Here is a 15001-nt window from a genome sequence, read left to right as displayed (position 1 = left end):
CGGCTGTTCTGCTCTCTTTACAGAACTGAGATCAGGGGTTCTAGATCAAACTGGGATTGTTAGTTGTTAGAAGCTAAGTTGCTGACGCTGTGTTTGTGACACCACAGGGAAACACTATTTTTACTGTGTGAAGCACTTTGTTACATATTGTTTGTATGAGTGCTTTACAAATCAAGTCTGACTGACTAACGGCTTCATTACTTGCTAAAACACGTCTGATATTATAAACCTCTACCTCTTTAATTATTTGGGCTTCTGAAGGACTCTTTGAAGAACTAGTTCTTTATGTTACTGGTCCAAAGAGCCACTGAAGAACCAGGTAACCTCATCATGAACACTTCAGTTTCTCCAGCACAAATTTAGATTTCATATTAATAAATCATTGCACTCTGTTAGTCAGCACGGCTATGTGGAGTGAGTGTTTTATTCATCAGGCACTGTGAAGAGTGACCTATATCCCACTGCAGGACCCCTGGAGTGAGACGGCTGTGAGGCCTGAAGCAGAAACAAACAAACAAACAGCAGGACAGAGACAGACAGGTAACCCGTCTGTAAACTCCCAGCAGTCTCGTCTGTCTTTTAGTTTCCGCCGGAGGTTTCTCCAGACTGCCTCTCCTCCCACAATGCATCTGTGCTGATGACACCTCTGACTGTCTGGCAGAGGATTGTGGGAGTGTTGACAGCCAGACTTAAAGCTGAGGGAGGCATGAAGATATTCCGTTAAATAAATATCAGCTACGTTTCTATTAATAAATGTCCACTGTGAATCAGATGGTGTCGCAACTCCACACGGATCCAGTTAAGATAACACATAGTTGTGTTCGCTACAAGACAGAGTACAAATTCAGAATTCAGCGTTTTTAAAATAGTCAAACATTTGCACTTTACTCATTAGTTTTGGAATTTAATTTGAAATAAAACAGAGTGTACAGCAGTGCTGGCAGCTCTGGTAGTTTTGGACAACACGTGTCACATAATGTATAATGTATAATTTGATATCTTCAAATCAGTAAACATGTTCATGTTCAGCAGGCATAATGTGTCATCTTAGTTTAGCGTGTTACCATACAAACATTATATTACAATGGGGATTTTTCTGTATTTGCATTTTATGAAGATTAGTTGAAAAATAATTTCATTGTTGCGTTCCGAGTCCACAATGTGAAATATAGATCCACGTGATTTATGAATTTATCTTTGCTACATTTTTCAGCTGTGACTATGATTAATTACAAAGACCTGGATACGGTGGCAGCGCTCTGCCGTGCTTCCAGTTTTGCTCAGCGGTTACTGGCTGTCTAGAACTATCTAGTTCTGTTATATTTCCATTCTATAGCTGTGACCAGATCCTCCAGTTAAGTGTTGCATTGTGAGAGTCAACTCAAGAATCTAATATGCTGCGATGTTAGTCTGCATGCGCTCTTTGTTTTCTGTACATCATGCAGACAATTTTACAATGTAAACACAGCTGTGGCTACCACACACACACACACACGCGCACACACACACACACACACACACACACACAGTATCTGGGACACAGAAACTGTTTACTCCAGAGCTCACACACTTCACTTCCATCGATTTCGTTCCATCAATCGAATTTCATTTATTATTTTTTTTAATTTATTTTTTTTGGCCTTTTTATGGCTTTATTGATAGAACAGCTGAAGATACGACAGGAAACAGGGAGAGAGAGAGAGGGAGTGACATGCAGCAAACGGACCCGGGCCGGGAGTCGAAACCGGGTCCTTTTGCTGCAGAGCCTCAGCACATGGGACGCGCGCTCTACCAACTGAGCTAAACGGCGCACTGCATCAGTCGAATTTTAATAAAATTATTCCAAAAAACCTGATTTTGAGCCGATTCAGAATCATAACCTTCTTGCGATTCTCTACAGTCTCACTCCATTTCATCCTCCTGTCTCACTTCATCTCTGTCCACCATTTTATTCCTTCTGTCTGTCCCATTAACAACCTGTTCTGTCTGCCTGTGTCTCAAAGTCACTCTGAAGGTCACCTCTGTTTATCAAAGAGTTATGCAACCAACCATTGTGTAGGCAAGTGGGTCTCTCTCACACACACACTCATGATTAGTGTTTCCATGGCAACAGAGAGTGCAGCATCTCTCCTCCGGTGCCGTAGCGACAGAGGAGTCTGCAACTCCTCATCCATCATTTTCATACCGTGTGTCTGTCTGTCTGCCTGTCTGTCTGTCTGTCTGTCTGCTCTGACCTCCTCAGTGTTGGTCGTCTATAACCTCTGTGAGAAGAACACGACCTTCCTTTATCAAACCATCATATTAAAGAGGCTTGGTGGGAAAACAGGAGCGCTCATTCACAGCAGCTTCCAGAAATTTCTATTCAGCTGGTCGTCAAACTGTACGATTCAAGCTCACGTCTGGCCTCACTGGAGTCTGAAGCACCCAGACACATTAACCAGCCGGTGTTCAGCAAAAACACTTTACAATATTTAATAGATGTCTGACACTGACATAGATGTCTCTCACTTTAACTCTCACCCAATCAGGGATCAGATTACTCACCACTGTAACCAGATGCCGTGCAGACACCACAGCGTGCTCTGGATGCACCCCGTGATGCGGTCGCGTCAGCAGGTCGAGTGTTCGCTGTCCGCCCGGCTCCTGACGAAACCGCGACTCCAAGAGGGCGGCCGGCATCACTTTGGCCATCCTGGCTGTGTGCTGGTGGTGGTGGTGGTGATGAAGGTGATGGAGGTGGAGGCTGTGGGGGTGGGACTCTGAAAGTTTGTCCACATGATGCTCTGGGTTCAAGTCATGCTGGGGCTGCAGAGGTGGAGGAAGACGACCGGCGCGACGAGAAGGGAAGAGACGAAGCTCACGATCACCAGAGGATGATTCTGAGGAGAGAAGATGAAATGAAGTGAGATAAAGATGGAAGAAAAACTCTTTGGTTTTTTTTAATCCTCCAAATTATTCCCAAACGTGACAACCATCCATTAGATTAACCCCGGCCTGGTTAATTATCGCTGTGGCGATAGCATGGCACAAAATCAGCATCATGCACCAACTAAACACCGGTTAAAAAACAATATTCCCAAGTCATGTGGCTGCTGGACAAAAAGTCAATGTTGCACCCTCCATGACAAGTACACATTTACAATTATCAAAGGAAGCAGCGCTTCCACAAGCACGATTGGTTGCTGAATTTAAGTGGAATCACACAAAAGCAAATTCTCACTTTTTTCTGTGTACTGAAAATAAAAACAATTGCTGGTAAAATGCCGCAGCTTGCTAGATGATGACTGTTTGCACCATGAGACGGTTGAAACCAGTTCCCTTCTCACCTGCCATGTTCACAACCCCCATGTTTAAATACAGGGAGAAAAAAGTGTGAATATGGGTCATCAAATGATATCAAGCCAACTAAGTAAGCATCACTTCTCTGCAGCTGGCTAGTTAGCCAGGCTTGCTAACAGGAGCAGCTTATGATAAAAGCCTGTTTAGTCAAAGCCTTCTTTAAACATCAGTGAAGAGAGACACCGCCCTCGACACGCTTCAGACATCAAGCAGAGATTTATCTAACAGTCGACTTTAAAGACGTGAGGAAGAGGAAGCAGAAGCTCAGTCCTCTAATCTTTTAAATATGCAGCACATTCAGCAGGACTCCCAGAGAGACAGCGGTGAAAGAGATGAGGAGATCCCATCTGCCTCCGCCTCGCTCTGCTGTCACAGCATCTTTGGTCAGGATGGAGGCTTTCATCAGTCTGCAGGCAGGCACAGAGGAAACCCCTGCACGCCGACTCAACTCAGCCAACCGTGATGAACATGAACACTGCATAATTCATTCTCAGTCTTTATTTGTCCTGAGAGGAAAGGAAAAGCAGCAGCATCCGGCTTTACATTCACAGCTACAGACCTGAGACGGGCCCGTCTATTTAAAGACAACACAGACCAGAACGTTCAGCAGCTGGATCTGAGCCCAGACGTCTTCATTTACAGTGGGCAGGATGATGAAAGGCTAATCTTCCCTTTTCAGTAATCAATAACAGAATGTACCTTTGTTATTTAGCAAACATTAAAGACATAGACCTTGTATGGAGGATATAAACTAACACTCCTTTTTCTCCCTGTTGGTTTTAATTCAATTACTTTATTTGTAGGGTTTATTTAACACTGAGATCACTAGAGGAACAGATGTTAGACTGGATTGAAACTGAGATACAGGCTGATATTGTCTGTGAAACAATGCTTACAGCAGGCTTTTTCATCTAAAGTAAAAACAAAAACAAAACAAAAACTAAGCTGCAACATCGAGGGCTGGAAAATGAAGCCAACACAGAAGTACCAAAAACTGCCAGTCCCTCTATAGATCACCAGTGTTTTTTGGACTGCTAAAGCCAATCTAATAAAAGTCGCTCTGAACTGAGGGAGATTTAAGTGATGCAGCGCTGATGCTGGAGATTTCTCACACAGCTCCAGTCTGAGCCGACAGACTGCTCGTCTGTTTGTTCTGGCACAAAATTCACTGAAAGGGAAGAAAATATCTGACAGCGTCCTCTGACTCCCGTCTGCCACACTGAAGACAGGAGGATTTCTCTTTGTTTTTTTCAGCTCTGAGCATCTCTGCCAAAAAACCTGCTGTGTAAATATGTCCGACTGCTTCCTGTGAGCTTCCTGTTTTAAAACGTTTTTTGGTTGCCTGTGAATGAGCTTTCAGTCAGTCAGACGCTGATGTTACTCAAATAAATACATGTATGTTTTCTACCAGCTGCCCTGAATTAAAACCATCAGGAAGCAGCAGTTTGAGAGGCTTCAGTGGACTGAATCTGTCCTGTGAGACGGACTGTGGAGCTGACACAGCTTCTCTCTGCCTCTGGCTTCTTTTCTCCCTAACGACAGCGTCCTGGTTGCTATGCACGACACTGAGCTGAGCTGTGCTCTGATTGGATAGACGTGTCAGCCCTGCTTCGCCTCTGTGGGAGCTGTCAGCCAATCACAGGTGGAGTTGGAGAGGGCTGACCCGGTAACACTGTGGGGAAACACACTCCCCAACACACACACATGAAAATGATGGTGCTCATCGACTGCTACGTGGCTAATAACACATATTAATGAATCATAAGATTTGAATGTTTGTGTTTCAGAATATAACTTGAATTGACCTGCAGATGTTGGAGCCTCCACTTTGTGCCTTTCATGAAATCAGCTTTTATTCTTGTATTACAGTTAAAAGCTTCTGTTTTCATGTCGGCCTTCTGAAAACACATTTCTCTGTTTTGAATCCATCGTTCATCATCCTGCTGCGCTTGTTGACCACAAGGAGAGATTTGTACAGATATACTGACTTTACTTTATTTTCTGCTGGATCTATGTTGGACTGATAAATTATCAGCCCAATATTGGGATATTTTAATCATCTGACGTTTATCTGCATCTGTGAATTTAAAGACAATAAAGAGTCGATAATATGGAGCCACATTTCTTTCAGCAACATTACAAAAGAAGAAGAAGAGTGGAACATTTTCACAGTTTCAGAGAGGACGGACAGCGTCTACAAGTTTTATCAGAGCTGTTGAAAATTAAATCGTCCAGTTTGCTCACTGTATCTTATCCTTCTAAACCCTGAAGGAACAACAGGGTATGAACTTATTTTCTAAATATTAAAATGTGAAATTATCTGTCATCTTATCAGAATCACCCATCACAAGCACGTAATCAGTGTCAGCTGAAAAAGAATCCAAAAGATTTAGCTTTTTTTTTTTTCCTTTTACATTTTACACACTAAATCAATTAATCTGCCTGACTTTTAAATCAGCACTCATCTATAAATCTCAGCCTTCCAAGCAAACACTGTCTGGTTCCTGTTTCTTCAGTGTGATTACAGTTTCTTTATTATTTCAAACTGAGTCCATGTCGAGGTCTGGACCTGTCGGAGTTCTGATGAACAGATATTTGAATTTGAATTGAATTATGAAGATACTCATCCTTGTATGTTGACTTCATTAGAAGCTTGTTTAAGGTAAATTCCAGCAGAGTATCACCATATTTTCATTATAGGATCTTTTCAGTATGCCGCAGTGAACAAATACAACATATTCTATGCTATTCCTCTGCATACTGCACATTATAACTGAGCATAAACCACATTCCTTAAATACTCCAACAACATTCATGTGAGAGCGTTCCTTGTAAGGATTTTACCTCACTAACAATCACCACATGACGACCATATTGTTATGATTTGAGCTTCTCATGTTAGGATGTACAACACCCTGTGAAACCAACAGATTTAGGGCTGCAATAGTATTTATCTAGGGACAGATATCATGAAATTTAAGGTTAATCTGCTTAATTTATCTGTGCAGCTTGCAAGCAAGCAAAAGCTCCAATTTGAGGAGCTGTTAGCAGCATTTTTGGTTATTTTTTACAGTGTGAATGACAGGAATTCTCATTTAATTGCCTAAATAACTGGCTAATCCATCGATTTGAGTACTATTGCTGCTCGTGTTACTGGTCTGAGGCAGCATGCAGATAACAGACGCTTACCTGTGACCAGCAGCTGTGTCCATATCAGACACAAGACGAGGAACATGGTGAGAAATCCTCCTCTTCCTCTTCCGTGGCTCATCCTTCCTTTCTCTGCAGCTCAAACTGAAATAAATCGGCCACTGCAGCTTCTCTCAGTGCTGTGATGGTGCATCAAGGACAGCAGACGGTGTGTGTTTCCGCTCATCTATCTGTGGCTCCGCAGCTTGCAGCATGAGGGAGGAGACGCTGCCAGAGCTCCGGAGATCCGCTCCAACACACCGGCCCCCTGCGACGATCCTCCGCCGCCCCTTCGGTGTCCTACAGCGGCCTGGCAAGAGGAGGAAATGCCGCTATGCTGCAGCAGCTCCGAGGGAAGGAGGTTGTTTCCATGTGTTTCGGAGAGGACAGAGAGGTGTGTGGCGAGATGAGCTGCAGGTGGAGACTGGTGATGATGAAGAGCCAGAGAGGAAGTGGGGGAGAAGAGGCGTGGTGGAGTGAGAGGAAGAGGAGGATTAATCCTTCACATCTTCACTACCGATGATAGATGATATTTCATGATTTACCTTCGACCACATTTATCTTGGTTGGATGTGATTTTCCTCATTATTATTATTATTATTTATTTTTCTATTTGAATAAATACATTGTTTTTTAGCCATTTTGTCGTGGCTCATTTGTCAGTCAGATGTAAAGTTAGCTAGCAATTTTATCAACCAACTACACGGATTTATAGCTATAAATATGTACATTTATGTAATAATCATCAATACTCACCCACAAAATGTCTGTGCCCAGCTACCAACAAGTGAAATACTCCACTTCAGTAAATGATATAATGCCTCAAACTGTTGCCTAACCGTCACATCTAATTAGCATCTGCATGGTTATGCGAATTTACGATAGCCTCTAACACAATGCTAATACATAAAATGTTTGCCTTTGCTAATTCGAGCAGGTCAATATTGCGTCACTCTGCCGACTGTAGTCAATTAAAATATTCGCATTCTTAACAAGTATGATGAAATGACATTACATTTTAAAACTGATATTACCAAACTTGTAATCCTCAGCTAGCTACACAATTAGCATGTCCGCGAACATGCTAATGCTGCGTCATCTCGAAATGACGGAGTCAAAATGGCTGTCATGTGTCGCTTCATACAAACCTTGATTATGAGCAGTGGAGTGGGATAAAACTAAATTACCGATTAATTTCTATGAATTCTGTATATTCAATGATTATAAGAGGTGGTAGACGTTTATAAGAGGTGGTAACGACTCCGCAGCCTCCGCTAGTTCTACTTTCTACACAGATACTCTGTAACATACTAATGCCGCCATTTCAAAATGGCTGCCACCATCGCCAACCGTCTTCTGATACCTGTAAGGTAGTTAGCATCTTTGTGATTAGCTTTAGCCACCGCTAACACAGCAGTTACTTAAATACAATCGAAATACATTGATTGATCTAATTAAAAGTTAGCTAACAAGTTTGTGTTGTGTTTAGGGTTGCCACCCTGGATTTGTGGAAAAAAAGGACACTCAACTAGCTGACACACTAATATTGCCGTTCATAGTCCTGCTACTAGCCTGGATAAAGTCTAAGGTATTTGTATCAAGACTGTTAATGTTTAAAAAATGTACTTATGGCTGATATAAACAAACAAATCTCAATATTGGTACTGGCCTCAAAAGTCCAGTTCTGCTCAGGCTATAATCATACGGATTTAAACAACATTTCCAAAATTGTTTACATCAGCAGCTGATTCTCAACCATCCCTGTTCTCGTTCGTGTCCTTCAGCTGCCCGAAACAGAACTTGGGCCTTGGAGGACCATAAAGTCAAAGACCTGTCCATGGAGGAGGATGTTGGAAAGACCCCCACCCAACAAATGGTTCAGTCCATCCCCACCTGACCACAGCAGCTCCAAGGGGAAATGTTTTTTTGATCAGACAAGTCTACAGAACCTTTTTGCCGAGCTCTTTGGACTGGGAGGATTTGCCTTTCTCTGAAAGTCTTACTGAGTTTTGTGTGAGGAAAACAAAAGATGTAGACATTGTTTGTGAAACAAAGCTGCATCTAAACGTGCAAATCAGAAAGAAACAGCAAAAAACATCCTGGAAATCAGATCACAAGACAAGAACTCACCAATTACCTCAACTCCTGTTTGTCAAACTAACACAGATAACTTTTTGCTGCAACTGTCATTTCCTCTTCCCCTGACTGCTCTCCACTTGATCGGCTGTGTAACGATAGTTTGTAGTGATTGGGTACTTGCTGCTACATCCAAGGACCAAATTAAAATATCAAATCTGACAGACTTTCAATTATGTTTTTGTATTATTAGGGCCCGAGCACCATCTGTGCCAGGACCATATTGTTTCTGTAAGTTCACAAGCCGCACACAGACTTTTTCCTTTGCTGTGATCACATTAAAAACATGAACATTATTATTTAAGGTTCAGAGAGCATATTTAGGATCAGACTGAATTAGCTGAAAACAAACAGGTGAAGTGAGAGCGGAAAAAAAGCATTCAGAGAAAAATCTGACCATTACTGGTGCAGCTGAGGAGCCTGTAAACTATCCTGACTAAAAGGCCTTTTGGATTTATTTCAGGTCCCGTTTTCTATTTTAAGTACTTGGTTTAAAACAAGGTTGACATGTAAAAACCTTCAGTCAAATAAAGCCTCATTCAGAGATCCATTCAGAGACATAGAAAGTAATCAAAATTAAAACATTAAGACATTAAAACAGCATCTGAAAGACAGAACAGAAAAAAAAGCTGATATAGTAAGCTACAGATTAAAAAATGCATTAAATTAATGTACTTATTTGAAAGCCACAGTGAACAGTTATGAATTAGATGAGTTTTACTTAAATTACATTACTGACTATTTTTAATAATAACTGTCAGAACAAACATTTTAAATAACCCTCCTGATCCCGCTACAAGTAAACCAAACTTGTTCAGTCCTGAGAACATTTAGTGCTTACAGACCAGTAATATGATTTAAAGTGCAGGTAACAATGAGGCTGCATAATGATCATATAAACTACTGTAGCTGCTCAACATGAGCCTTTATCTGTCTTGTTGGTGACATCACAGGCAGCACTGCAGGTATATTTCATATCAGCTGCTGGTGAACGTTATAAACTCTCACAGCTGCTGTTAGCTTCATTCATGTTGATAAGAGATGGAGAGAGCTACTTACTAGACATTTAAACAACACTGGTTTCTAAATCAGTCATTCCCAGAATAGGAATAGATACTGAAGGTAATGAAGCCCTGCTCTCCATTACAGAAAGAAAATGTATACATCAAATATAGTTAAAGCTTTGAAAATGCCACTGAGAGGAGACATTGGACTCCATCAAAAGACTCAACACGTTCTTCAGAAATCTATAAAAACCACAATAGAGCGTAATTCAAAAAAAGGTTTTATTATGTAAATAACCAGCAAAGACAACAGTGCTCACTGTCTGAGCAGGTGAAACCAGAGTCAACAAACAACTGCACGACCTGAAGGAGTTTCATCAGAAGACGATACTCAGTTTTCCTGCTTCAGGTCCTGTGGCGGCTCGTCTTGTTCGTCTCAGCTGCTCGTCCGTCACCTGCAGGAAGAGAGAGAGGAGCAGTGGTAGTTTGATGTCTCTTTGTGGAGGTTTTGTGTTTGTTTGTAGGGGTTTTGTTTGATTTTAGGGGTTTTGTGTGTTTTTTTTAGAGGTTTTGTTTGTTTTTAGAGGTTTTGTGTTTGTTTTTAGGTGTTTTTGTTTGTTTTGGGGGTTTGTGTTTGTGTTTTTAGGGTTTTGTTTGTTTTTAGGGTTTTTGTGTTTTTGAGGTTGTGTTTGTTTTTGAGGTTTGTGTTGTTTGTAGGTGGTTTTGTTTGATTTGGGGTTTTGTGTGTTTATTTTTAGAGGTTTTGTATTTGTTTTTAGAGGTTTTGTGTTTGTTTGTTTTTAGAGGTTTTGTGTTGTTTTTAGGTGTTTTTGTTTGTTTTAGGGTTTTGTGTTTTGGGTTTTTTGTTTGTTTTTGGGGTTGTGTTTGTTTTTTTAGGGGCTTGTGTGTTTGTTTTGGTTTTGTGTTTGTTTTTAGGGTTTTTGTGTTTTTGGTTTTGTGTTTGTTTGGGGTTTTGTTTTGTTTTTAGGGTTTTTGTGTTTGTTTTTAGGTTTTGTGTTTGTTTTTTGGGTTTTTGTGTTTTTAGAGGTTTTGTGTTTGTTTTTAGGGGGTTTTGTGTTTGTTTTTAGGGGGTTTGTGTGTTTGTTTTTAGAGGTTTTGTGTTTGTTTTTAGGGGTTTTTGAGTGTTGTTTTTTTTGAGGTTTCTGTGTCTGTGCAGGTTTTATTTTTTTGGAGGTTTTGTTTGTGTGTGGAGGTTTTGTTTTAGTGGTAGTTGTTTGTCCTCCACAAAGAGACCTGGGTCTATTTTTGATGAGTTTTGAGTCTCCTTGTGGAGGTTTGAATCCCTAACTCAGTTGTATTTAACCTGAAATCACTTTTCATAATTTATTACATGGAGTTTTATTTAATTTGGAAGTAACTTTGAACATTTACAGGTTTTGTTTTACCAAGAGGAAATATAAACAAGCCTGGTTACAGTGCCTAAATGCATTTATTTGATCTAAATCATAAAGCATTGAACATGTGTACACACTGAGAGACACAACATTAGAACCAGTGACAGGTGAAATAAATAACATGGATCATTGTGTTCCAATGTCATGTTCGGCTGTGAAACCATGAGTCCTAGCATTCATGTGGATGTCTCTTTGACAAACACCAGTCACCCAAACACAGCTGCAGACCGAGTACACCCCCTCATGGCAGCAGCACTCCTTGATGGCAGTGCCCCCCCAGCAGGACAACGCGCCTGCAACGCTGCAAAAACTGCTCAGGAACGACCCGAGGAACGTGGGAAAGAGCTCAAGGTGTCAACCTGGCCTCCAGATTCCCCAGATCTCAATCCACTGAGCTTCCACTGGATGCAGTCAGAGCCAAGAACGATCCACGGGGGCCCAACGTGGATGGGAGTTGGTTCTGGCGCATCCCATAGATGCTCAACTGGATTGGGATCTGGAGAGTGAGGAGGCCAGTTTGACACCTTGGGTTCTTTGCCATGAGGGGTGTAGTTGGTCTGAACGGTGTTTGGGTGGGTGGTGTTTGTCAAAGAGGCTCCACAGAAATGACAGAACTCAAAGTTTCCCAGCAGAACATTTAATTGTAACAAGATGATCAATGCTCACTTCACTTGTCAGCTGTTTTAATATTGTGGCTGAACAGTGGAGATATACATGTTAAATACTTTTCATATTTTGCATAAATTGAGTTTTTAACTATATTATTCATACTTTCACTGCACTTTGTCTAACAGCTTTAGTTACTCGTTACTTTGCAGATTCATAGAAACAATATTAAATATTCACTGACCAAACATTAAGTATTATTATAGATTAAGTTATCCAGCATTAAAAGCAGAAAGTTGAGAGCCAGTGTGCTGCATATGGAGGACAATTATTAATCAATTGATTAATTGGTGATGTCGGCATACTTATAAAGCAATTCTGTAGAAAGACAGCTGATTTTTGAGTCTCATTCTCAGGTCGTCAATAACGCACTTTGTGGGCTATTAACAGGACTCAGAGAGTCGAGTTGTTAACAGTGAGAAGACTTGTATTTTCATACACATTTTATTTCAAGATATATATTTTATATATCCTGTAGTTGTAAAAACATTCCTTGAATCCTGTGGGTTTTGAGGCGGGGCCTCAGTCTGCTCTGGTTGGTCGGTTCACACAAGCCTGATAACCGGTTTGCCTGCAGACTACTAAACTGGATTGCTGTTACTGAACTTTTGTGCCTAGAACTCTAGTGGTGAACTGGTTGTCGTAGCTTACTGCGCTCAACATTGTTTAGCAACACTGTTAGCCTGAAAAGCTTTATACCACGATGTTTCTCCAGCAAAACAACAACTTCAAAGGCTTCATAAAGCTTATCAGCACTCTCTGAACGCACATTTTGCACTCGAGTGGAGATGAACCTGAACTGAAAACAACCTTCATAACCACAAGGACGAGACAAACTAACAACCGCTCAAGCTGTTTGTAGCGACAGTTTGCTGCATTCACCATGAACATAACCACAACAACTGCTTCCAAACGAAAAACATCAACACAACACAATCAGATCGTTATTAGTGGTCTGCTGGGCAGTGAGGCCGAGGGCCCTGTAACAGCTTTATAATGATCTCTGCATGGTGTTATCAAGCAGGATGCTGTTGCACACAGTTGCAAGATATTGAATTCCTGCAATTTTTTTATTTTGTTTTATCACAGAGTTCAACATTATCTTCAAGCAAAGGCATCGCGCCCATACACACTGAACTCGCGAGTGAGATCGGCATGGACAGATGAGGGCAGAGACCGGAGCCGCTTTGGTGGCGTCAGGCGAGCTTTTACCGTGGCCCTGAGCATGTCCCTAGCCAGGCCGAGGCCCAACTAAACACGTACACTTTGTGTACGATTCTACCATACCATAGGTGTGTAACAACAGGGGCCTGTAAGTTGGCGGGATGGCACAAGGGCTCGTAGGATACTACTACCAATACCAGCAGCTGATCAAAGGCCTGACTACTGCCATTCATAGAAAACACTGCTTACAGCTCCGATGGACAGCACTCGGGCATTTGCCATTGAAGATAGCTGAAGTCCGGTCAAGTTAACCTTTAACTTACAATGACAACACCAGGTTTGCCTGGCAGACCACTAACAACTGGATTACTGTCACTGAACTTTTATCCCTAAACAGCTCTATACAACGAGGCCTCCAAAACAACATGTCTCCGCTCAGTTCTGATGGTGTTGTAGCACTTAATTCACTGCACTTCTACCACGAATAAGAACGCCAATGTTAACACCAAGCTCTGCTCAACATAGTTTATACACTCAAAGGACGTAGACAAACTTACAACTGCTCAAGCAAAACCTTACACAGGCTGACAGAAATTAACATGTCTCCGGTCATTCTGCTGGTGTTTGGAGCTCAGTTTGCTGCATCTCTACCATGATATGAGACCACAAGAACCGCTTCTAACCAAAAACTTCACTACCGCACAGTTGCACGTCAGAAACTGAATACGATCCTTATTAGTGGCCTGCTGGGCGAATAGGCCGAGGCTTATGTTATGTTGAATCTACATAAATGAAGCTGTCCATTTAAAATGTAAGTCTTGCTCAAAACCCACAGTTCAAAGGAAGAGGAGTCATTTAAACAGGTTTTGTTTTACTGAGAGGAATATTAACAAGTCTGGTTACAGTGCCTAAATGCATTTATTTGATCTAATTCATAATATTTAACGTGTATACACTGAGAGCACAACATTAGAACCAGTGACAGGTGAAATAAATAACATGGATCATTGTTGTTCCAATGTCATGTTCTGGCTGTGAAGCCATGAGTCCTAGCATTCATGTGGATGTCTCTTTGACAGACATCAGTCACCCAAACACAGCTGCAGACCGAGTACACCCCCTCATGGCAGCAGCACTCCTTGATGGCAGTGCGCCCCCAGCAGGACAATGTGCCTGCAACGCTGCAAAACTGCTCAGGAACGACCCGAGGAACGTGGGAAAGAGCTCAAGGTGTCAACCTGGCCTCCAGATCCCCCAGATCACAATCCAGCTGAGCTTCCACTGGATGCAGTCAGAGCCAAGAACGATCCGCGGGGGCCCCAACGTGGATGGGAGTTGGCTCTGGCACATCCCATAGATGCTCAGCTGGACTGGGATCTGGAGAATGAGGAGGCCAGTTTGACACCTTGGGTTCTTTGCCATGAGGGGGTGTAGTTGGTCTGAACGGTGTTTGGGTGGGTGGTGTTTGTCAAAGAGGCTCCACAGAAATGACGAACTCAGTTTCCCAGCAGAACATTTGATTGTAACAAGATGATCAATGTTCACTTCACTTGTCAGTTGTTTTAATATTGGCTGAACAGTGGAGATATACATTTAATAAAATATGATTATATCATTTATATTATATAAAATGAGATCAATAAATGCAGCGTTCTAAACAGACATGCTGTTTATATTTCCTCTCAGTAACAAAAACCATTTAAAATACTACTAAATTTAAAGACTAGTGTCCTAACAGAGATGCTATAGTGGCAGTGGCTTCTACCAACCCAACTCCAACTGTCGGTATTCAACGACCTGTGACCTGAGACTCGACTATCTCTCTAGAATCATTTACTGATTTTAGAGTATTAATGAACTGACAAATCTCACCTTTTCTGCCTTTAACCTTTGCACCTCCTATTGCACTGACCTTGTTGGACCAGGTGTCTCTCCTCTCCGGGTCTGATCACCATACAGGTCAGAGCTGTCCACCTGAGCTGAAGACAAGTCCCACTGTTCATCCCTGGGATGAGGAAGTACTTTAATATAAACATGATGACTACATGCATATGTTGTGTGTGTTTGCGTATATATTCTAATTATAGC

General features: G+C 41.7%; 2 protein-coding genes and 2 long non-coding RNA genes across 4 annotated transcripts in view; 2 read left to right on the top strand and 2 right to left on the bottom strand.

Moving 5' to 3' along the window:
- Positions 1–6745, bottom strand: part of ptprr (protein tyrosine phosphatase receptor type R) — a 32468-nt gene extending 25723 nt beyond the window's left edge. Inside the window, exons 1-2 of the mRNA XM_030440579.1 lie at positions 6529–6745; positions 2545–2879 (exon numbers count right to left, since the gene is read on the bottom strand). Of these exons, the coding sequence (XP_030296439.1) occupies positions 2545–2879; positions 6529–6610 (417 nt within the window). The 5' untranslated portion in view covers positions 6611–6745. The remainder of the gene's footprint in view (positions 1–2544; positions 2880–6528) is intronic.
- LOC115595755 (NACHT, LRR and PYD domains-containing protein 14-like) overlaps positions 1–15001 on the top strand; it is a 965684-nt gene that overhangs the window by 597580 nt on the left and 353103 nt on the right.
- On the top strand, positions 7163–8443 carry LOC115595834 (uncharacterized). Its single transcript, XR_003986800.1, has 3 exons — positions 7163–7898; positions 8018–8116; positions 8313–8443. It is a non-coding gene; the product is annotated as an uncharacterized LOC115595834 (long non-coding RNA).
- LOC115595841 (uncharacterized) lies at positions 9933–14880 on the bottom strand. The gene is made up of 2 exons (XR_003986806.1): positions 14826–14880; positions 9933–10123 (listed from the first exon to the last, which is right to left on the bottom strand). It is a non-coding gene; the product is annotated as an uncharacterized LOC115595841 (long non-coding RNA).

Source organism: Sparus aurata, chromosome 14 (assembly GCF_900880675.1).
Source record: "Sparus aurata chromosome 14, fSpaAur1.1, whole genome shotgun sequence".
Classification (NCBI taxonomy): domain Eukaryota; kingdom Metazoa; phylum Chordata; class Actinopteri; order Spariformes; family Sparidae; genus Sparus; species Sparus aurata.
This window is presented reverse-complemented; position numbering and strand designations above follow the sequence as displayed.